At 43.9% G+C, this 25,043-nt stretch overlaps 1 protein-coding gene across 1 annotated transcript in view; it reads left to right on the plus strand.

Moving 5' to 3' along the window:
* Window positions 1–25,043, plus strand: part of LOC109431463 (protein timeless homolog) — a 259,401-nt gene that overhangs the window by 79,076 nt on the left and 155,282 nt on the right. The window contains exons 5-8 of the mRNA XM_062845733.1: window positions 1,353–1,518; window positions 1,703–1,839; window positions 1,949–2,029; window positions 15,287–15,393. Of these exons, the coding sequence (XP_062701717.1) occupies window positions 1,353–1,518; window positions 1,703–1,839; window positions 1,949–2,029; window positions 15,287–15,393 (491 nt within the window). The remainder of the gene's footprint in view (window positions 1–1,352; window positions 1,519–1,702; window positions 1,840–1,948; window positions 2,030–15,286; window positions 15,394–25,043) is intronic.

Genomic DNA, 25,043 nt, shown 5'->3' on the forward strand with positions numbered 1-25,043 from the left:
CTTGTTAGCTGAGTCTCGGTTAAAATTCAGAAACCGAGTTTTTCACAGTCGAGCTAGGGAAATAAAACTGAGTCTGAACCATCTGATCAGCAGATTTTCTTATTCTATTAAAAATACCAGCTTAACACGATTCAGTTTTCCAATCCATGGCAATACCTTCGTCGTATTGTCAATCGACCTTCTGTCCGACAACCAGGACCCAGACAATTCCAACCCGAACTGGACTCACTTCGTCCGATGTCAACGGAAATAGAGTGATATGGTTTTTGGGGTCCACGCCAGATGATTTCGTTGTTGACGCAGGAGGATTTGCGGCCGATTCTCGCCCGCTCCCGGTCCTGGCTACCTATAGGTGAAAATTGCACAACACAATCATAAATAATTTTGGAAAACAATTTTTCGATGCAAGGCATAATGTGTACCAAGCCACGCATGATGCGCGCGCGGAGAGTTTATGCATGTTTGCGATACGATCTACCGGCGTAAACTATTTCAACAACAATAATTTTCATTTAGCCATCATTAAACATTCATGTCACGCTACCGGGAAACAGCGCTGGGGATGCAGGTTTGGGTTTGAAGTGTTTTTTTTTGTGTGTTATAACCGACTAACCGACGCTCGCGTGTGATGTACGAGGTATTGGTTTGGTTATCCCTACGCGTAGATAATGCAGCGAATGGGAAAGGAATAAAATTCGCGCGAGTTTGGGCTACCAACAGGCCCGGATTAAGGATTGTGGGGGCCCGGGGCCCGAGCGGATATGGAGGCCCCTCGGAGAGATGACCAAACATATTTTTCCTTATTTTCGAACAGTACTTGAGCAATATGAAAAATAAAGCTAATGTTAGCAACCAAAAATGGTTTATGTGGGGGCCCCTAAAATGTGGGGGCCCGGGGCCCGGGCCCCCCCGGCCCCCCCTTAGATCCGGCCCTGGCTACCAATTTAATCACATCCGTTCTTAGTGTTTCAGTAAATCCCATATGACTTGGACAATAGCTACACTGTTTAGTATCAATTTGTTTATTGATAGCACTGGTGCTTCAGCTCAAGGATATTTTCGAATGATATGGCATGTTAGGAAAGGCCATAGGTTTAATACTGCTACGCTACACGTATTTAGTGCACAATGCCTAAATAAACACGTTTAAATGTCTAGAAAATGTCAACCCTTTTTATATAATGAAAATGTAGTACAAAAAAAACGACAATCACGTCCAAATCATTTTGACTGGGTTATTCACTTGTGGATTCTTTCAACAACACTCAACAAAAAAAGCTTTTCCCTAAACATAAATACTCCTACTGCTCTCAGTGCTAATTAGATTGTCCTCTAACTGGAATTTATTACAGAGCTTACTTACGTGACGTGGTGGAGACGGCCCACATGTTCTTCAAGATGCTGGAAAAGTATTGCCAGGGGACTGTGCGTGTCCAGAGTAAGAAGCGCGCCAAACAGAAGCGAAACAAAAACCGCCACCAGGACAATGCCGGCTCACGGAAGGATCCGGAGCTTGATGTAAGTGTAATTTCAGCCGAACTACCGTCTAGCAAGCAGCCATTCAGTACCTCTACCAGTAATTAATTTTATTTTCCTTCTTTTCGTCCCCGACACGCCATTACGCCCGGCTTTGTCCGTCATCATGTCATTCCCTGGTCCGTCCTGGTGGATTCGGTTGTCGTTTGCGGGCGACTAAATACAGGCGGAGGGCTTGGAAGAGCTTTGGCTAACAATGGCCGGCGAAGTTTCGACATGTCTAGCTAATCAGATTACGCTTCCCGAGGAAGATCATCCGATTCCTTTCGACGCGGCTTCGGACGTTCCCATCGATGATCAGAAGTAGGTTCTCTTCTCGGCCGTTCGTTGCTTTCATCGTCTGTCCGACTGTCTGTCAGCCGGTATATAATCTTCCCTCTTTTTTAATCATCGCTATCGTTTTCATTCACAGAGGAGACTGCATGATAAGGATTCACTCCTTGCTACGTGACGGCAAATACGAACATGCAATTATTTTAATGCGATCCGCCAGGTAAGTGAAATTAATTACCTCTCACTAGTGCCGCACCGTCCTGGGTTGACAACTGTCTACTATTTTCATAAATCTCTATTTACTATTTAATTAAATGTAGCTTTGGAACGGTTTTCAACCGTGCTTGTCGCAGGCAATAAATAATTACGCGAGACGTTCTGCTGATTGTGCAGTTATTCATGGGGAAAAGTATATACATGCCTTAAAAGAAGGAATAATCTTGTGGATTTTAGGATTTTATAGTGCAGATGCAAATGCATTGCATAATTTACTAACATATTAGGAATAGTGTAGAAGCTTCAGTTTTGGCCAGTCCGGAGTTTTGGCCATAGTGCGGTATTGAGCCTGTTGCGATCTAAATGGTTGCTCATCACAAGGGTAGAATGCTCGATAAACAGATGTACAAGCGGGCAACCCTGCGGTCGGGACGACGAAACATCCTTCTTATTTTTTGAAAGATCAAGATCGCTATATCATTCGGTGGCGGGTAGACCACGTCCGCGTCGTTTTTCTTCGAGCCGAGTGTCGTATTGTCGCGGGTGTAAATGTGTTGTATTTTTTTTAAGAATTTTTTTTTTCGGATCGCCCACTTTTTATTTTATTCGTTTTACGCGATCTTGTTTTATTTATTTTGTTTTATGATAAATTAAGATGTTTTTGTTGTTGTTTAGCGCGATTTTTCCTTTATTTATATTTTTTATTTTGTTATATCTCGAACCGCCATTTTTTTTTCCTCGCGTTTTAAACATTTATTGCAAAGTTCCGATGACCCTGGAGGGGTCGGTTTTGCTTGTGCCTCGCACTGAGCTGAAATATACTTATTTATACAATAGAAAAAATATCTTTTGATTTTATTTTTGTTCCACTCGTTTTACGTGACTTTATTTTCTGTGACTTTTAATTGAAATGTTTTTATTTTCGTTGTTTTCGCGTTTTTTTTATGTGAGTTGAGGTTTTTTTTTTCTCGGATCGCCAACTCTTTTCTTTTTTTTTTACGCGTTTAAAACATTTATTGTAATGTTCCGATGACCCTGGAGGGATCGGTTCTGCTTGGGCCTCTCACTGAGCAGAAACATAATTATTTAAACATTAGATAGAAAAAAATCTCTTTTGATTGCCGGCTTCCAAAAGATTAAATTTTAACCAAGTAAACAACCAATGCCGTGGGTCCATCGCCAGCTTTTCAGGCGAATCCTTGACCTACAAAATACACCTCCCAACCACCCACTCCGTAGTACTTATGGGAGTGTCACTGAGTCGGAGGCCTCTTAAATAAGTGCTACATCAACATTTCCTTCCCCTATCCCAAGTTTAGTGGCTCCGTGGTCGTGTGGCTAGAGTCACCAAGCTCTTAGTCGCATCGTGCAGAGGAGCGTGGGTTCGATTCCCGCCGCAGCTGTCAGGAAAAGTTTTCGGCTGTGCCACTGGGCGTTGCATGCTAGTCCGTTGTCTAGTGTCGTGCTTCCTTCAAAGAGCGAAAAGCTCACTGAACGTGTCCGTGTCTTTTTTTTTAAGTTACGGTAAAGATGGGCGTGGCCGGAAATAATGACATTTGTGCTTTTGGTATTCTTGCATAAGATTGGAACAAAGTTAACTCCCCGGCCTTGTTCCGAAAAGCAATCCGAGCAAGATTAGCAAAAGGTACATGAATGTTGTTAGTATCCAATCTACGAAGTATACCGTAACTACGCTAACGCTAGTGCGGTATTGAGCCTGTTGCGATCTAAATCGGCGTAAATTTATTTGTTACTAGTAGATTCTAATACAATATGATGATTACAGCTGTAAAAACCACACATTTTGATTAAAAACTGGAAGAAAAAAATATATTTCCTTAAAAAATCTGCTCCCATATATCTATTTTGGCCAGGGTGCTTCTAATTTGGCCACTCCCATAAGAAATACACGTGATTGGCCAAAATAGAAACCAAACTTAAGAATATGGCCAAAACTGCGGCAGAGCTTCTATTTTGGCCAGTGCCACTTTTAATACAAAAATCAAGTATTGGCTTGATTTCTGCATTTTTCCTTCAAAATATAGATTGAAACCTTTCTTTTGACGCATTGGTTGTTTTCATAGGATTATTGGTTATTTTTATAAAAATGATTTCCCTTAGACTGGCCAAAACCGGTGCCCGCACCCTATACGATTAAAAAAATGCAAAACAGCGGAAGAAAAGCAAAAAAAAAGAATAACAACAAAATCAGTTTTTTCCGGAATAGGGTGATGATGGGTATTATCGTTTGTTCTCTTCGTCATTATGGGTTTTTATCGGCCAACAGCTTTAAAAAACTATGACGAAGAAAACAAAACTGCCAAAAATACACAATTTTTAACAATCATTTTTTTTTGGTAAGATATTGATACAAAGTTTTTTTCCCTGGCCAAGTTCGCAGGGGTTGACGATATTAAAGTGAAGGAGTTTTATTTTGATTATTGTAATGTAGTGTTCTTTAGTGAAACATATCACCTTTTTAACACTTTAATGCGCCTCCAACGGTTCATCACGAACCGGCTGCTGCAGATGGAGTATGGCTGATCAATGATCATATGCATCAGACATGCTCGATAAACACGAAGAAACCGCCTGGGCTCAGTAGAGTCTGTTCCCAAGCAATAGTTCCAAGTCGGTTGGATTTGAGAAGGTTTTGATGATCGTTACAAATCCTAATAAAAGCATTATAGGATTTGTGACAGGTTTTGGAACCTTTTACAGCCAGCTGACTTCAAAATGTTGTTTGGGCTCTAACTGAACAACGTTACTTGTGTATGACTAGGTTGACATTTCTAGGCTACGCTTGTTTATCTCTTAGAGGGTATTATGACATCAACAGAAAAATATCAGAAGTTCAGTTACATGTTTCTGTGGGTTTTGGACCGATGACAATTTAAGGACACAAGAGATGAACACAGATAAGTGGAAAACGATTAGCGAAATCAAGAAAAACAAAATGACACACGATTGACTATATTTTAACATACAGGGTTCGATTGATTCGATGAAAAAAAAAAGAAACATACGACAACTGACTTAACGAGAAGAAAAACATATTGAACCATACCACAAAAGCAAACAAGAAGACAAACACAAACCGTATGACCATAACACTACATAGGCATTTCATCCTGACTGACTGACCAATTGAAAACTTTCCAATCTTCTACCATAACTTTCTGAGTCAGTTTGCAACAGTGTCTTAGGGTCTGTATCAATTGGCGAATTAAAATTAATTTTTGCTTAAATTTGACAGTTCAACACTTAAACTTGACAGTTCTCCTAAGGAAATAATTATCGAACTGTCAAGTTTAAGTGAAAATTAATTTTAATTCGTCAATTGACACAGACCCTTAATGGATATAATTTTCCTCGTACGGCTGGCACACTGCTTCTGTAAAAATACGCTTCTGCTTGTGTGAAAATACGCAAAGGTGAATAATGTTTACCATTTAATTAAAAACACATTCTTTCACAGCTCAATATTGAAAATCAATCTCCAGCCTTTCTCCATCCTTAATGCAACGCAAAACTTAAAGGTCGCATGGCTGAAGAGGTTGCAATGCCTACTCCCAGATTTCACGGTGTATTATGGACGGTGTAAGTTCTTGGACTTGCATTGCAGACTTGGTGCCGAGACCCCCTTGTGCATCAATAAAATAAAATAAAAATAGTGTCCAACGATAGCTCAAAACGCGATAGGAATGGAGTTTATACTTCGGACCGCAAATGAAACATGACCGTCGTGTACAATGTTTCTTTATTAACTAACTCTCTCTTTGATACAGTGGTGCCAAGACGGCGAAAATTCATTCAAATATAATTACACCATGGTAAATCTCATTTTCAAATTCAAGTGTTTTTCTTTACAGTTTAACATCGAATGTTCAAAAGAAAACTAATCGTTCATTCACCCCCGTTGAGTCAGCAGACTCAACCGAAGGCAGAACTGTGATCTTTGTCACCGACCGTTTGAACTCGCCAGATGTAGTCTTGACGGTGACAAGGACGGTGACCACTCGTATTGCTCCATCTTCTCCTGGATGTGTCGCAATTATACGACCGCGCCGCCACTGTTGAGGTGGTAGATTCTCATCAAGTAACAGCACTAGAACACCAACCTTGAAGTGTTTGACGTCCCCAGTGTGCCACTTCTGCCTTATCTGAAGGTGGTGAAGATACTCGGATGACCATCTTCCCCACAAGTGCTGCATCATCTGCTGAAGGTGCTCGTATCTGCTGAGTCTTCCTACCTTCTCGTCGGTGTACGAAGGCTCCGGGAGTGCCACCGCCGACCGACCGATGAGGAAATGAGATGGCGTTAGTACCGTAGTATCGTTCGGGTCATCCGAAAGTGGGCACAAGGGACGAGAGTTTAATATTGCCTCCGTTTGTGCCAAAAACGTGGTCATTTCCTCATATGTTAAGCGTGTTTCACCGATGACTCGTTTGAAGTGGAACTTCATGGATTTTACACCTGCTTCCCACACTCCCCCGAAGTGTGGGCTTCGTGGGGGAATGAAGTGCCAACGTATGCCCTTGGACGAACAAAACTCCGCCAGCTTCCGCCGATGCTGTTCTTCCTCGAAAAGTTCTCGTAGAGCTGCTAATTCGTGGTTCGCTCCCACGAATGACGTCCCATTGTCCGAAAACACGTCACTAGGCAATCCACGACGGCTGGCAAAACGATATAGAGCAGCGATGAAATCTTCAGTTGTCAAGCTTAACACCAACTCCATGTGAATTGCCTTGACTGCTATACAGATGAACACCAGTACGTATGCCTTGTATGTCTTTGGACTTCTAAGGCTCAATCTCAGCTGGAAGGGTCCCGCGTAGTCAACACTTACCTTGGAAAATACAGGCGCCGGATTCACGCGTGGTTCTGGAAGATTTCCCATTAGTTGACTGCCGAGGACAGGACGATGTTTAGCACAAAGTTGGCATGATGCAATGATCTTCTTGGTTGCTGTTTTCGCGCGCAGTGGCCAATACCGTTCACGTACGATGGCCAACAAACCGTTGGGGCCAACGTGGGAGTGATCTTCGTGGAGTCTTCTGAGGAGGATAACTGTCAGGTGGTGCTTCTCTGGCAGGAGCACTTGATGTTTTCCATCGTAAGGGATGGCAGAATATTTGAGGCGACCTCCAACTCGAATCAGTCCATCTTCTGCCACAAACGGCACGAGGTTGCTGAGATTGTGGCGCTTGACCGGCGTGTGCTGAAGAGTGCGCAGAAGATCGCCAAACACTTCCTCCTGTAGCATACGTAGAACCGCACTTTCTGCAACGAACACTTCATCTGCTGTGATTGATGCGCTCAGCGGTTGAGTGCGTCTTGGAGTTAAGAATCGCCGGACATACACCCAAGCTCGTAGCAGCTTACGGTAGTGACTCATCCTGTTGAACTGGTCGTTAGGTTTAGCGATGGTAGTCGTCAGAACCTTTGCTTGTTTCAGTTCCGGTATCGCTGACTCGTCCAAAGGTTCAGGAGCGGTTGCATTCACATACGGTTGTCACAACAATGGTGATCCGGTCCACCAGTGCTTGTTCTGCAGCAAATTCTCCGGATACTCGCCTCTGGATATAACATCAGCCGGGTTGCATTCCGACCGAACATAATGCCACTGGTGGATATTCGTTGATTCCAAAATAGCTGCGACACGGTTTGCGACAAACACGTTCAATGCTGCCGGTGATTTCTTGAGCCAGCATAGGACAATCTGAGAATCACACCATAGCTTCACTTCGTCGAACTGCACATTCATCGCCGATACCACCTTTCCTGTCAGCTCCGCAAGTAGCCGTGCACCACAGAGTTCCAATCTCGGGATCGTTAAAGACTTCAACGGCGCCACTCGTGATTTGCTTGCGACGAGGTCGGCGTTGACCGATCCATCTTCGGCGATAGACCTGATATACAGTACCGCTCCGTACGCCCGCATTGAAGCGTCTGAGAAGCCATGCAACTCGACTCTTCTTGATCCTGCTGGTATCACAAGCCGCCGCTTCCTAATTTGGTTGACAGACGGCAGCTGTTCCTGGAAACTTCTCCAACTCTGCAGTAATTCGTCCGGTAGTGCTTCATCCCAGTCCAATCCGATACGCCATACATCTTGCATGAGCAACTTGGCTGTGGTCATGATTGGGCCAAGAAACCCGAGAGGGTCGAACAAACGTCAAATGTCCGACAACACGGTTCGCTTTGTAGTGTAAATCCTGTTTTCCGATCGATTCACGTGAAAGCCGAAATAGTCATCCGTTGGGTTCCAGATGAGCCCCAATGCCTTGATAGTATCGTTTACGCCACCTTCCTCGAAGTTGACTTGTTTCTCGTGTAGATGTTCCGGAATCACGTTCAGTATGTCGGGGCTGTTCGAGCAAAATTTGTGGACTCCGAATCCACCCTTCGCTAACAACGCTGACAATTGATGATATACGGTGATGACAGTTTCGACGGACTCTCCTCCGGTCAGGAAGTCATCGATGTAGCTGTCTTTCTCTATTACGTTCGCAGCCAGGGGAAATTCCTGTCCTTCGTCCCTTGTCAGCTGCATGAGTGCCCGAGTAGCGTGATGAGGTGAACTTGCTACCCCATACGTCACTGTTTGAAGCTCGAACGTTCGTTCTTCTCCGTTGGCGTTCATCCACAGAATCCTTTGAAAGCGACAGTCTTCTGGATACATTCGAATTTGGCGGTACATCTTGGGGATGTCCGCCGTCAAAACCACCTCGTGTGTACAAAAGCGCAAAATTATCGTCAGCAGATCACTCTGTACGGTAGGACCTAATGAGATAGTATCGTTCAGCGAAACACCTGAAGTGGTTTTTGCTGACGCGTCAAAAACGACACGAGTTTTCGTAGTGGAACTAGTCGCTTTGTAGACCGCGTGATGTGGAATATAGAATCCTTCTCATCCACACTTTCCACCTCCTTCATGTGTCCTAGTTGTTCATATTCAGCCATGAATTGCTCATACTGCTCGCGCTTGCCCGGGTTCCTATCTAGTGCAACCTTCAGTCGATCGAAGCGTTTCTTGGCAAGTTCGTACGAATCACCAAGCCTATCCTTGAGTTCGTTGAAGGGGAGCCGTACTTGATAACGGCCCTGCTCGTCCCGGTTATAGGTCTGGTTGAAGTGTTCCTCCACGTCAGTTTCCGTTTTAGTAAGCATACCCTCTGATGGAACGGACTCAACTTCCCAAAACTTCGTCAGTGTTCGGTTAAGCTCTTCCTCAAAGCGATTGAATTGGCACACACGAGAGAACTGTTTGGGATTTCGAGTGTGAACTGAACCTGCTACTACCCATCCTAGTTCGGTTTCCACCAGTACCGCAGAGCTATTTCCAAGCTTTACTCGACCGCCTTTGACGAGGTCAAAGAATATTTCGTTTCCGAGTATCAGATCGATTTCTCCTGGAGTGTGGAACGAAGTAGGCTAACGGCAGAGTGGATGGGAGCGACAAAGAGGAAACATCTATTTCAACCGCTGGTATGTTGGACGTGACTCGGGGAACAACCAAAAAATCCAAATCGTATCGTGATTTTGTACCGAAGCGAGAGCGGATCGTAGTAGGCACCAGATGTTTCACGTTGGTTTGAATGTCATTCAGACCGTTGATTGGGAGATCGATTCGTTCTAACTTGAGTTTCAGCTGACTGGCCAACCTTTCCGTGATAATGTGGCTGTCTGAACCGGAATCCAGCAAGGCTCGAGATTTAATGGTACTGCCTCCATATCCCGTCACAAAAACTTCCGCTGTAGAAAGCAATACGTGCCGCTTGACTGCCACGGTGTGACCACACAATGTATTCGCGCTCGGTGCATCTGGAACAGGCTGGGCGCGGTCCGGGACTGTCTGCTGTTGATTTGTCTTCGGATCTGCAACCTTCGTCGATTTCGTAGCAGTGGAACCATCCGTATTGTTGCTAGGATGTAGTAAGCTATGGTGTTTACGGCCACAACCCTGAACCTTGCAGACATGATCCTAAGGACAATCGAGAACACGGTGATTCCCTTCAAGCAATTGTAGCACAAATTTGATTTGGTTACTACAGACTTCCGCTCCGAGGTGGACTGGTTTTGAAACTTAGGACATCGGTAGATAGAATGATCGGATTTGCAACAGGGACAGCTTTCCTTGGTAGTTTGGACGAAAAACTTTGAGGCATTCTGCGAAGTAGGGCGCTGACTGAACGGTTGCCGTTGCTGGGACTGGGACTGAACTGCTCCCTGCTGAGGCCCTTGGTGTTGCGAGTGACTGGTCCGCACCAGAACACGTCCCCGTTCCCGGAGGAAATCCATAAACTCACTAAACACGGGTAAGTCTCCTGCCCCTAGCTCCAATTCCCATTGCTTTTGGGTTTCCCTGTCCAACTTCTTGTACAAAACATTGACAAGAAGCAGCTCAGCCAATCCCTCGACCTTGAATCCATGGCTACTGAGCGCTTCCGTATGTTTGGTGCAGATATCAACAAGTTTTGTGATTGACTTACCTCGGTTGTCCTTGGTTACCTTGGGGATGTCGAGGATAGCATCAATATGCGTATCCATAATCAAACGCTTATCTTCGTATGCGTTCTCCAGTATGTTCCAAGCCAGGCTGTAGTCATTACTATTGATGACCTCCTGATCAATTTTGTCTTTTGCATCACCATCCAATGAATTTCGCAGATGCAAAATTTTCATCGCTGGCGTTTCCTGTGGGTACTTACTCATTATGCTTTGGAACAGGCTTTTGAAGCTGTACCAATTCACAGGATCCCCATTGAACCGAGGGAACGGGGCGTGCAGTTGTGGCGCTGGAGCTTGAACATACACCGGCTGCGGGACGGCCGGGACCACCGCGCTAGGCGGTTTCGCTTCTGCTTCTCCGAACTTTGCTATCTTCGTCTGCACAACAACGTACAGTTGGTCGTGCATTCGTTCAAACTTCACATACTCCTGCCGATGCTCCTCGCGATTCTCCTTCGGAATGATCACAGACATTTCGGAGTGTATTTTCTCATATTCATCCGAACACCTACGTAGCGTGTCCAGATGCAGCCGTAGAAGGTGAATGTTGACGTCGTCCTGCTTCACACTTTCGTTGATCCGGAGCAGCTTTTCGATCAGCAAATTACGCCGATCACTCAACGGCTCCAATTTCTGCTCCATAATTCTTCGTTGCTCTGCAGCTTGCTTCGCGATTTTTTGCTGGGCAATCGTCGGAACTTGGTTCCTGTCGTCGTCACCCGTCAAAGCACTCAATATATTTCTTAGTGGTATTGGAACCACCACTCGCGATGTCTCAGACTCCGACATTCACTCACACTTTTGTTTACGTTTGCTGCTCACGCGGTGAGGCCAGGTCACTATCACTAGTCAATTTTTGCTTCTTCGTGGCTTGGCCACTTTTTCATGCCGCTGGGGCACAAATACACGCACACCGTTGTGCAAGTCACTCGACGCGAAGAACACCGATCACGAATCACGCACAGCTGGCATGGCGACACTGCCTTCCCCTAATGCACCTTTCAATTCCATTCACCGCTGGGGCCGAACTACACGCACACAAATGTGCGCCACACTCTCTTGGCGAGGGCTACTATGCTCACTCTACTAGCCGCTCGGGCATGCGGGCTTCTTTAGCGGTGTTGAGATAATTCCATATTTAGAATCTGCATGCAAAACTGAGCCGAAATCCAAATTTGCATGAATTTTGGTGCCCGGGAACCTATTTAAAAATCAGTTTGAAGTTTGTATGGGAGCGATTTGTCGAATCACCCCTGGTCGCATTTTGTACTGGGCGGAGCTGTCAAGCAGTTGGCCAGCTGTCAAAAGGTGATTTCGAAAAATCTCTTCGAAATCGATTTTAGGTACCAAAATGAAGTTCTAAAAATCTGAAAAAAAAATCATGGTGGCTCAGAAAAAGGTGCTCTTTCGTATAAAATCAAAGAATCAATACATTTTTCTTAATTTAAAAACCCAATTGCTGAATGCTTCGCACGGCGAAGGACAGCTTTCAGAAACACTCTTTGGAATACGATTCCAAAAATCCCACACTAGACTTTCTCATCGCCCGACGGCAATCAATAATACATGTGTCACGGACACGTTTTTGTTTCACTGTAGTAGTGAGCCAGCAGCACGTCGTGCCAAGCCCATGAGGTTCCGAAAATTCAACTTCCTTTCGTCAAGATGGCGGCGAACTGTGCCACGGACACTTTCGCCGAGCTTCCGGTACGGTATTGCGCTGGGCGCTACCACACCATCACTTTCACCAAAATGGCGATTTCGCGAACTCGTTCCACGAATGCTAAAAACTTTGTGGAGGCGTAACCCATCCACAAAATATCCGACATCAAACGCACAATTTGACGCGGTATCGATCACGACCGAAATTCTCAACACGGCGCGATTAAACTTCCATTCCAGAAAATCCGGTCGAAACGGACCAAAATGAATGTCCAACGATAGCTCAAAACGCGATAGGAATGGAGTTTATACTTCGGACCGCAAATGAAACATGACCGTCGTGTACAATGTTTCTTTATTAACTAACTCTTTTTTTGATACAGTGGTGCCAAGACGGCGAAACTTCAATCAAATATAATTACACCGAGGTAAATCTTATTTTCAAATTCAAGTGTTTTTCTTTACAGTTTAACATCGAATGTTCAAAAGAAAACTAATCGTTCAAATAGAATAAAGAATTAAAATTGCTTCTTCTTTTTTTTCTTCTGTATGGCTCTAAGTTCCCACTGGAACTTGGCCTGCCTCTCTCCAACTTAGTGTTCTTTGAGCATTTCAACAGTTATTGATTGAAGGGCTTTCTTTGCCTGTCATTGCATGAATTTGTATATTGTGAGGCAAGCACAATGATACACTATGCCCAAGGAGTCGAGAAAATTTTCCCGACCGGAAAGGGAATCGAACCCGCCGTCTCTGGATTGGCGATCCATAGCCTTAACCACTAGGTTAACTGGAGACCCCCATTAAAATTGCATGAAAGATGACAAAGAGATCAACAAATCACTTTTCCATGTTTTACGATAGTGACCCCAAATTTTTTTTCGATGCATCATTGAGGGGTGACCCAAACTTTTGGTCGATGACATCAAGAGTCAATTCACTTAATAATTTTTTTTCTAGATTTTTTAGCTAAGTTCGGTAAATAGCAGTTGAAAGCTAATACAAAACAAGTTATATTACCGCTCTCATCTTAAAATTTGGTCCACCCAATTTTCAGCGTCACTGTCGTAAGTTTATATTCAGAAAATTTGGCAACTTTAGCTTAAGTTTACAAACAAACATTTTTGTAAAAGTTTCATTTAAATCAGTGGTTTTCAACCTTTTTTAGTCCGTGCACCCCTTTCGTATTTTCCCAAATCTCATTCCCCCTTCATCGAATAATTTCAAAACAATAAATTATTTAAAAATGATGTAATTTTTGGTCACCGACATGTTTTGAAAATCAATGCGTAGCTTGTGCCTCAACAATCTCAGCTAGTAATTTTATCCTTGGAGCTGTCGATGTCAGCACACTTCATGTTCATTTCGATGTCCAGTCGGAATAGCTGTTGAAGAATTTCATCTCTTATGCTTCTCGGGAATGTTTTCTCACTAATTTTGTAAATGAATGATAACAGCTTTGAAGCATTGTAAAATTGTAAGATTGGATTTTTTCTCGTGCAATTTTGCAGTTTAATTGAAATGCTTTGAGGGAATCTTGAGGGAATTCTACTTGAAATTGAAGTTCCAAAATGAGCTTGATCAATTGTTGGAACATGTCAGAAAAATAGGCTAACTGTAAAATCCAATGAGGTTCACTCTACATATCCAGAGGTCCGCGCTTGGCTTGGAGTTCAAGGAAAACTTTCACTTCATATTTGACTTCAAAGAAACAATTCGTTCCATTTTCTTCTGACAACCAACGCACGCCGGTGTGATACAAAAGCTTTTGATGATTGGAATCTGTATTGGTACATGAATTCAAAGCGCTGGATTTAACAAAATTAACTACTTTAATCATTTGACCTGAGGCCAAAATTTGATTTAATGCTCGAAGATGTCGATAGCGTCTTCGAAGAAAGTGCTTGACGATTAATTATGATACACTGAACAATTTCAGGGGCTCTGTAACTTTTCCACCTCCTAGTGTGTAAGGCGGCAAAAAAAGTGCTAACATCACATAGTAGATCAATCGAGTTTTGTTTTATTGTAGTTTTTATATTCAAATCTGAACCTTGTTTTGATGAAACAGAATACTACAGTGTTGAAATGCTTTGACATTCATGTACACACCCCGAAACACGTGTTTGATTAACAAATTGAGATTAAAATTCTTCTCCCGCTTTTACTTATTACTGATATCACTTGTACATAAAAGAAATGTGTGAGATGTTCATCTGATTCCATCCGAAGAAGATTTGGATTGTGGAAACTGGGAAGATGCAAACCATGTGCGATAATAGAATTGAGTTCCGTTCTACGCCATTAGGCGAAGGAGGTAGTCAAATGGCTCCGTAGCATAGTGGATTAGAAGCGCCTGTCTTTCGCATCAGTAGTCTGGGTTCAATGCCCATTGGAGCACGTAGACTTTTTTATCGACTTTTTAGATTTGCTTATCAAATGCGTGTTTTTGTTGTATACATGAATGTGAAAGCATTTCAACATTGTCATTTCTACATGGCTAGCCTAAGTTAAATCAATAAATTGATATTAATAAAAAACAGAATAACAGAAAATCTGGAATTTATCCTATTTGTAGTGTCTTTTCATAAACCTGCCGTTATTCATTTTCCTCCATGGCAAATCTGCGTCAGCTGTTGACTTTTTCCTAGAGATATTCAGCTAGTAAAGCACTTTTAAAACTTCGATATCAATTTACGAGATTAGAAATTGAGCTGATTTAGCGGAAGTTTCATTTCCAGTGAAATATCATTCTAATTCTGACATTGAAAACGCCAGAACCAGTCGAAGCTCTCCCGCAGTTCCCGCTTCACTGAGAAAACCTATTGAATAATGAATATTAATAAATCTAATTTACGATCAAATAATTCAAATCGCACCCTCTCGTCGATGGCTGGCCAACTGGGCCAACTGGGGAGCGAGCGGTCCTGCCGATTCGGCATAATTCTACCTGTCTGACCTTTCTTCTCCAGTTCCACCCATCCGTCCCGTTGTTAGCAGCTTTGCTGCACATTTTCATTCCTTCCTTTCCGGGTTCTACCTAGCATTCGAGTCATTTTTCCCTTTTTCCTTTTTTTCCTCTTGCAGGGAGGTTTGGCCCAAGGATGATTGTTTTGGATCGGCGGCGTCCGCACCGGAAGATGAATTAATGCTGCTGAAGGAAATTTTCTTGGCAAATCTTCCACGGGTGGCAGGTAAGTGGTTATTTTTTGCTCGCTTTTTGATTCGACGACGGGGAAGGTTTTTCTCGGGTAGATGATAGCCACTCCAGCGAAATGGGCTTGTTTGCGTAAAGTGGAGCGCAGCTGGGCACAGTGGGTCAATAAGAGTGGCTGCGGAAATGGAGTGGAAGAGTTGGGCGTTTTTTTATATGAATTCTTAGGGAGCATCCACTAAGTACGTTATGCATGGGATTTTTAATGACTGTGGGCAAGTCCGTACACAAAAGACGAGGGAGGCTTAAGGCGAAACTGGAAGCATTTCCTCATTTTTTTGGTTTTTGATTTTTTATTAAATAACGAAGCAATATTTTCAAAATCGGTTTTCGTGCACATGTAGGGTATGGATCAGGGTATCTTCTGAATTTTTTACGCGGTAGAAAATGCTTTTCATTTCATTTTCATTTTCATTTTATTTTCAAGTTATTTTAGCATTACAAATGTGATATAATTTCCTTAGCTGAGATTTGGACTTCCTTGCAGCAGCTTAGTTATTCTATATTCAAAAATTTACTGGTAGCATGGGATGAAATAAACATTGGAAAGGAAAAACTATTGAAAAACCCTTCCGAAATTGGAAATAGAGTTGGGATAGTTGGAGGAAAGGTAAAAATATTCTTATGCTAATATCACAGTCTGCGCGCCATCAGTTGTTCTAGCAACGGGTTTGCTGAAGTTGCACATCCCAACCAGAACTTGGGGAGTACACGTTCGATCCATTCGTCGATGAGTTCCACCGTCGCTAATCTGTGGACATCTTCGGTGGGGTGAAACGGGTCCAGATTGAGCATCATCTTCAGTAACCGGTTTTGTTTCACCTGGAGTTTCTTACGATGGGTAGCGGCGCAATCGAACCAGGCAGGAAAACCGTACGTCATCGACGGCATGAACACCAATTTGTAGAGGAGTAGTTTCGACTTCTTGTCCAGGTGTGAGCGCCTGTTGATAAGCGGGTATAGCATTCTGGTAAGCCTGTCGCACTTGTCCAGAGTTTTCTTCACGTGAGTGGCAAAGGTCAGCCTTCGGTCCAGGGTAAGACCCAGATAACCCACGTCGTCCGACCATGGAATTTGTTGACCCCAGATGCAGATTTTTTGTTGCGGAAGATTTTGCGGGCTTCGCCTTCTAGTGAAGAAAATTGCTTGAGATTTACTAGCGTTTGTTTTGATCTTCCATTTTCGCTGGTAGTTTTCGATAGCGTTTTGGGCTGCTTGGAGTTTAGTAACTACAATAACTGGGTCCGAATCCGCTGCAATGTACCCGGTGTCGTCGGCGAAAAGAAAATACTTAACGCCATCTAGCATCACCAGGTCGGCGGTGAAGATGTTGTAAAGAGTCGGACTCAAAACTGCACCTTGAGGTACGCCAAAGGGTACTTCGTGTCTGGTGGATGTATGACCGTTAACAGACACGTGGTACGATCGGTTTATCAGGAACGAACGAATAATTTTCAAAATGTAAGAGGGGAAGTTCCCAAGTAGCATCTTGTGCAAGATCGCTTCTTGCCATACGGAGTCGTATGCCTTCTCGACATCCAAAAGCACCATGCCTGACGACTTCTTCATTGCAAAATTGTTTCGAACCTCCCTCACAAGCCGGGTAAGCTGGTGGTTGGTGGAATGCCCTCTTCTGAAGCCAAATTGGACATCGGGGATAATCTGCGTGTTTTCTAGGTGTTGCTCGACACGTTTCAAGATTATGCGCTCGAGAAGCTTACTGAAGGCAGAGAGTAGGCTAATTGGCCTGTAATTGGTCGCATTCGTAGAGTCCTTGTTCGGCTTCGGGATGGCGATTACTACCGCGTGCTTCCAATAGGAGGGAAAGTACCCAAACCGAATACATGCAGAGAAGATTCTAGCGAGGAGGATATGGGCCTTTCGAGGTAACTTCTTGAGCACGCAGTTTCTGATGCTGTCCTGACCAGGAGACTTCTTCGCCTTGAGTCTGCGGATTATCTGGATTACCTCTTTCGGATGTATCAGCCATGGGTGGGCACCAGTCAAACGAATTTGATCGATGTGTGCGATGGAGGTGTTTACAGCAACCACGGTTTCCGGATCATCGGCCATTTGGTTGGTATGGGCTTCAGAAAAACTCGTGGCAAGTAACTGAGCTTTCTCTGAGGAAGAAGCGATGATGTTATCACCATGGCGCAATGGCGGGCTGTATTTGGTTGATTTCCTCAGTGCATTTGAGATTCTCCAAAGTGTGTCTCGATCGTTGTTCAGAGTGCGGAGCGTTTCCTGGAATTTCCTATAGTTTGCCTGATCACATTCCTCTCGGATTCTTCGGTTCAGTGACAGCACTATGCTCCGGTAGATAGGGTCTCTTCTTCTATGCCATTGTCGCCGCCGTTTGTTTCGTAAAGAGATCAGTCTGCGGGTACTTTCTGGAATCGTGGCAATTTGGTATGGTCGTTGTTGTACTTCAGGGACCGAAACTGATTCTGCGTCTACGACGATTTTCGATAGAAACTCAATTGCAGTGTCAATCGCATGTTCGTTGTCAAAGGTTGAGATGACTGGATCAAGTAGGTTCAGCTTTGAGTTGATTTCCCGTTGGAAACGAGACCAGTCTGCACGCGCGTAGCAACGAAACTTCGGAGATGTCTGTATAGCAGGAGCAGAAAGGCTTACACTGAAGATTACCGGAGAGTGATCCGATGAAAGTTCGTTCAATGTGACCGGCTTAGTCATGTCAAGCAGGTTGTTGGAAAGGGCAAGATCCAGTGTGGATGGACGACCGCGACCCGTGGGATGAAAAGTGAAGGCGTCCGGGAAATGAACATAAAAGTTGCGGCTTGCTGCCTCCTGTACCAGCAGTGTTCCAGCTTTGTTTGCTTTCAAGCAGTTCCAGTGCCGATGCCGAGCGTTCAGATCACCCACCACAAAGAACGGTTCAGCCATTCTTGTCAAAGTTGAAATGTCACGACGAAACTGTGTCCAGACTGCTCTCCTTTTCGCTCCAGGGAAGTAGGCGGCAATGATGTGAACGTTGCCGTCCGTCGTGCTAATCGTGATGCCTACGCTTTCGATGATTTTGGTAGAGATGTTTAGCTCTGCAAACTTAATGCCTTTGCGAACCGCAATCAGGACTCCCCCCCCTCTTTCAGCATCGCTGGAAGTGCGATCAAAACGAACGCAGGAGAAGTGTGGATGGAAAAAAGGAACTTTTGGTTGTAACCAAGTCTCCGTAATTATACCGATGTCTATTTTATGACGGACTAAAAAGTCAAAAAATTCAAGCTTCTTGCTATGAACGGATCGTCCGTTCCAGTTAGCGAGACGCAAATTATCTAAACTAGACATTGTAGATATATTTTGTTGTAAGCTCAAAAAGAGCTAGAATTTGTTGTTGTTTGGACTGGCAGCTCGCCAGACGCTCGAACATTTCCCTTGCCAGCGACAAAAATTCAGACAGTGAAAAGAGATCTTGGTTAACGGTTGTTTGTGTTCGTAGCACCTGGGCATACGAGCCACGCGGAGGAGGAGCGGTTGAGCTGGTTGGAGGACCCTCGGTTGTACGAAAGAGAAGCGGGGGGGAGCTGGATGCCGACGTTCCGTCCGTAGTTTCGCCAACTTCTCGATGTAGACTTTTCGGCTGGGACAACCACGGTAGTTGGCAGTGTGTTGACCGCTGCAATTAGCGCATTTGATCAGTCCTCGTGTTTCACTTTTGTCGACGCGTTCCAGGTCAGCCTTTTTCGGTAGCTTGCACTCAGCAGAGTGATGTTTTTCGCCACACTTGACGCACAGAGGGGGAAGGTTGCAGTTCCTCATTCCGTGACCAAAACGTTGGCAGCGGTGGCATTGCACGGCATCAGTAGGTCTTCTTTCGAAATAGCGCCATTTCACTGTGGTGTTGAAAACTGCTCTCACCTTTTGCAGCTCCGACAATTTTGCGCTCCCCTTAACAAAGTTCAGCACGTACAAAGCACTTTCTTCGGGCCCAGTGACTTTGCGGGAAAGTAGTTTCACTTCTGCACAAACTACACCGAGGGTAGCAAGTTCTTCCTCCAATTCGGCGATATCGTACACCGGTAAACCAGATAGAACGACTCTCACCGGTTGTTCGGAGGGGAGAGTGTAGGTGTGGAACTCGATGTTGAGTTTTTTTAACGTATCCACGGAGATGTGAAAACTTTCTTCGCTCATGCACAGTAGCTGCACTCCCGTCCTGGTCATTCGCATGTTGTAGTCCGTCTGTGCGATGTTGTTATTTGACATCAGCTCTCGCAGTTGCTTACTTGATAGATTGACAATCGTTATCGGTGGGACACGAACCTTTTTTGATTTTGGCGCCGTCCTCGTCGTAGCCAATATTGGGGTAAGAGTTGGCATTGTGTCGTGCTCCTCTTCTTCCGATAGTAATTCGAATTCGTTACTCACGGTTACGTTAATTCCGCTTTGAAGTGAGCCGCTGCTACTGCCGGGTGGATGGTCGGGTGGTCGTCTGCTTGTCTGTGGCATTTCGGAAATGTACGGGCTCTTCGGTCGGGGTGGGTGGAGGTTCGGTTCGTTGAGGTTGTGCTCCGTCTCTAAGCTGCGCTTCTGTCTCGATTGGAGGGATTTTTGCGACGTTTCCGTTGCCGCATTTTGTCCACTCGGGTCCTTTGGAACTACCTGCGGCTTCAGAGTGCCGAATCGCGTTTTTACTTTGCGAAAGAACGTGAAAAAACTCGAAAAAAATGCAACGAAAGTAATTGGTTTGTTTACGTAGCAAACCAGTGTTGCCAAAACTCAAAAATGCTTTTCGTTTTTGCAGAAACCATTTTTTAGTGCAATTTTGTTCAAAAATGGTTTCTGCAAAAACGAAAAACATTTTCTACCGCGTAAAAAAATCAGAAGATACCCTGATCCATACTCTACATGTGTACGAAAACCGATTTCAAAAATATTGCTTCGTTATTTAATAAAAAATCAAAAACCAAAAAATGAGGAAATGCTTCCAGTTTCGCCTTAACAGCTGAATACACAGTAAACTGTAGATCCTCAAAACTCTGTATGGCCTGTACTCTGTGGCGAATAACAATAATAATAATATGCACACACTAAGATTCAGATGTTCCAGCTCAGTAATTTTTTCCATCTTTTTACTGAGTTTTCAACAGCAGATTTATTTCGGTACACTCGGTAATCGTATTTACCGTTCACCAGTAACGATATTTACCGTGCTTCAGTAACTTTTGACAGTTTGTGAGCTGAGCTCAGTAACTCATTTACAGAATATCCGCAAAATAAATAACCGAGCGTACCGAGTTAAATCTGCTGTTGAGAACTCAGTAAAAAGATGGGGAGAATACCGAGCTGATCTTAGTGTGCACCTATCGGTTGAATACTTATTTTAAATTTGTAGCCATCCTTCTCTGAATCACTCCCACTATGCAACGATAATAGCTAGATGCTATCGATAGCCATCACGTGTCTGCATACCTACCCACAGCTGCATCCATACATGTGCCAAACCCACAGCTTCGATAAATAACTTTTGATAGCCCACATGGAGCACCTATTCTGATCTTTCGCCCTCCCGCTGCCACCCCTTTCAGGAGGGATTATTATTTATTGGAGTGATTTGCAATAAACGCCAGCGGCATCAATGGATATGGCTTTCTGCTTAGTGCGTAAATTTTCGCCTTGAAATTTAATGCTCGATTGATCCCTGTACACACGCTTCTCTATCACTCGGTGGTGTTGCGCCATGCCCAGATAGTGGTTACCGAGTCCCAATAGATTTCTGCCTCATGGCTTAGTTTTTCGATTTACCCATCGTGATTGAAAAAGTTATTCGTCCCCATCACGCCACATTTGTTTGCAATCTTCAAAACCGCTTTGTTTGAAACAGAGAAAATAAAATTCACATGAACTATTGAAAAATCGCCTACGTAGGTTGGCAGGTATTCGGGCAAACGGAGTCGATGTGGTGCACTGTGGCGAAAACTTTTACTTTTCTGCTTACTAGCTGCCAAACTCCGGTGGTAGAATCCTGATGCCGTAGTCCGGGAGCAGCACATTTATATTCAATGCCATGCTATCCATAATGTATGAACGTTTTGCAGCAGAGTTCTATTATGTGTGTTTGACGTCGGTGTGGCGGCTGGGTAAGTATCTAGGCAACTCACCTGAGCCTACGATACCGCCGTCGTCGGTCGGGTCCTTTGGGACGAACAGCAGGAATTTGATTCAGACACAGAATAATAGGAATGTGTGATGGTGATGCTAAACCTTTTGTTCCGCGTGGTTTGGTAAGATGCTGCATCTTTTATGAACCTGCTTGAGGCTTTAAATCAATCATTTCTATAGTTCGGTGGAGAAAGCACTAGGCGCGGAAAGGTAGGAAGTTTACACTTGTAAAGTGTAGCAATTTGCTTCGGGTGATTTAGGTCTTTCGTATGTTTCGTTTACAATACAGGTCGAATAGATTAACTTTCACATAGGCAATCAGAAGTTGATACAAATGGTGCTAAAATGGATAGGTTATAAAGCGTAGGCATCAACTTGTCTTTAAATTTCATCTTTAACTTTTGCAGCGCTGATCAATTTTAAACTTTGTGGGCTACAGAACCTACGGCAAATAAAGGACATCACAAACTCAACGACGTTAAGTTTTTGTCAGTTTTTTCGTAAAACCTCCGCATATTATTCTATTCCATACTCTCTTGCGCCTGAGCAATCACATTTTCCTCATATTCTCTTTTGCTTCCTTATATCGCACTCAGTTCTGCCGGGTTCCCTACACCAGCATTCGGCTTCTGGCAACATTCTTCTCGTCCGGTACACTCTGGCACTCTTCGTCGAACCACCCGTTCCTTGAGCAGTTTTTATCTCTTCCCGCATTGCCGTACTCATCGTTCCGTGGATAAACTCTCACAGAGTATTGAGATTATCGCTCTCTTTGATCTTACCTGTCCGCGTAGTGTGCTGTGGAAAGTGACGGACGTGAAGAAAATTTCTCGCGTCAAATTAAGTGAAAATTTCTTTTGCCGAGATGTCGGGCGAATGAAAAAATATCGACGAGGGACGAAATGTTCAACGCAACACGGATAACCAACAAGGAAAGCATGGGAACTGCAGCGCTGAGAAACTGAAGCTACATTGTGCCATTGATTCGGTGGTTCTGTTGCACGAAGGTTGCTGCCAAAACAATATGCGGATGAGATGTGCGGTGGAGTCTAACTGTAAATTTTGGTGAGATCAATCCAGTATTTCAATTAAATAGTTTCTGAATAAGAACTTACTACCCAAGTAACACAACAAGCTATTCAAGAATGGCTATTGTTCGGCCGTACACGAAATTTTGAATGGCGTCCTGGGCGTCCTGAAATTCAATAATAACTTGCCCATAACAAACTTTTTTTTGGCCATCGTCTACGGCGCCCTGCACAAATTTTATTGCTAATGCAAATCTATCTCGACAATGTAGTCCGTGTCGGTGATCTTTCTGACCACTGGCAACCCAAATATGGGCCAAAAATTATGCATTAATCTGTGTTGAATTTTGCAATAATTCGGCAAACTTTAAGTAGGCGCTGTTATGAAATAACAACACTATTGCTTTCATGATTGATTTGCATGATGCTCCGGTTTTGTTATAGATTAGTTAAATTTACTCATTTAATACATCGTGCAGACTATGATTTGTTTTTGTTGTTTTTAATCGGCCAACATTACAACATTAACTACATATGTTTCCTGATACCAAAGAATAAAAATAATTATTATTCTTTGCTGAAACACTTACATTACAGTTATAATATCTCTTGAAATTTTGATTTAAAAAAATGTTTTTTGTGTTACTTGGGTAGAGATATCAATTGAGATTTATCTTATTAAATTTTCCATTGTTTTTGTATTATACTATATTACAATTTCCATATGTATATGACGGGGTTTACACACACACGGGGGGGTAGCCTAAGGGAGTTAAATGAACTGATGCCCGGACTTAAGTTCGTGGAGTAGCCAGTCTTTTGTCATGAGTTAGCAACTTTATGTTGACTACCGAAGGAATTCAGGAATTTTAACTCACCCTGCTACAACAAACCATCAGGTAGATCATTCCCTCCCGGAGTGACTCTGCAGCCATAGGTAATCCTTGCGCTGATGGTGGGTACACTTCAATCATCATCATCATCATCATCATCATCATCATCATCTTTGATCTTACCTGTCCGCTCGTTCAGCTTCTGGGGGACAGTCTGCTACCGTACCATATGCTGAAAACCGCTGGATGTTGAAACGCATCAATCGCCACTGATAACTGAAACTGAACACGTTCTTGAACTTCGGTCGTAGACGGTTGACAAGTATGATCTCGGATGCTGCTTTATAGCCTCTAGAAGTCTCATTACAATTTACATCGTCCATACTTTATGACGTCGCACAGTGTAAAGCGTGGAGTAAAAGTAAGTTTGCACTTTTTAAGTATTGTGGCGGACAAGAAATTATCAAGTACCTAATGTAACTGGAATGGTACCAAGCTGGACAAAACCGTTGACAAACTCTAGAAACGGTTCGGAAACTTTGTAGGAAGTAAATTTTTCATGCAAGGTATCAGTCTTTCCAGTATTTCAAAAACGAAGCAGACGGCTTTACCTCGTACGTAGCAATGGTGAACAAGCACTGCAAGGCAATTCAGCTGTCGAAACTATCCGGCGACCAGCTCAAGGCTCTTCAATTCATTTCCGGTCTACTATCACCTCATGATGCCGATATTCGAGCAAGGCTAATGTCCAAGCTAGAAGCTGAAGAAACCACACCGGCAAGACCAGATGGACCTACGATCACCTTGGAGAACCTGGTTGAAAAATGCCATAGTATTGTGAACCTAAAACAAGATGGTAGAGAGCAAGGGGTCTGTTCAAATCAATAGTCGGATCAATTCTCTCAGCAGCTGATGCAGCTCGTGGTTCATTCGCCTTCTCCAAGTCCCGTCTTCCATCTGCACTCCGCCGTAGATGGAACGCAGCACCTTCCGTTCGAAAACTCCAAGGGCGCGTTGGTCCTCTGCACGTAGGGTCCATGTTTCGTGCCCATAGACGACGACCGGTCTAATCAGCGTTTTGTAGATGGTTAACTTCGTGTTACGGCGAACTTTATTCGATCGTAGAGTTCTGCGGAGTCCAAAGTAAGAACGATTTCCTGCCACAATGCGCCTCTGAATTTCTCTGCTGGTGTCGTTGTCGGCGGTCACCAGTGAGCCCAAGTACACGAATTCTTCAACCGCCTCGATTTCATCACCGTCGATATGAATTCGGGGTGTCGGGCGCGGTGATTCCTCCCTGGAGCTCTTTGCCATCATGTACTTGGTCTTGGACACATTAATGACTAATCCGATTCGCCTGGCCAAATTTACGAGCAATAATATCAATATCATCGGCAAAGCCAAGCAGCTGAACGGACTTCGTGAAAATCGTCCCACTCGTGTTTATACCCGCTCACCTTATTACACCCTCCAAAGCAATGTTGAACAGCAAGCACGAAAGACCATCACCTTGCCATAACCCTCTGCAAGATTCGAAGGGACTCGAGAGTGTCCCTGATACTCGAACTACGCACATCACTCGATCCATCGTCGCCTTGATCAATCGTATCAGTTTATTCGGGAATCCGTATTCGTGCATAATC

The sequence above is a fragment of the Aedes albopictus genome, chromosome 1 (genome assembly GCF_035046485.1).
Source record: "Aedes albopictus strain Foshan chromosome 1, AalbF5, whole genome shotgun sequence".
NCBI lineage: Eukaryota > Metazoa > Arthropoda > Insecta > Diptera > Culicidae > Aedes > Aedes albopictus.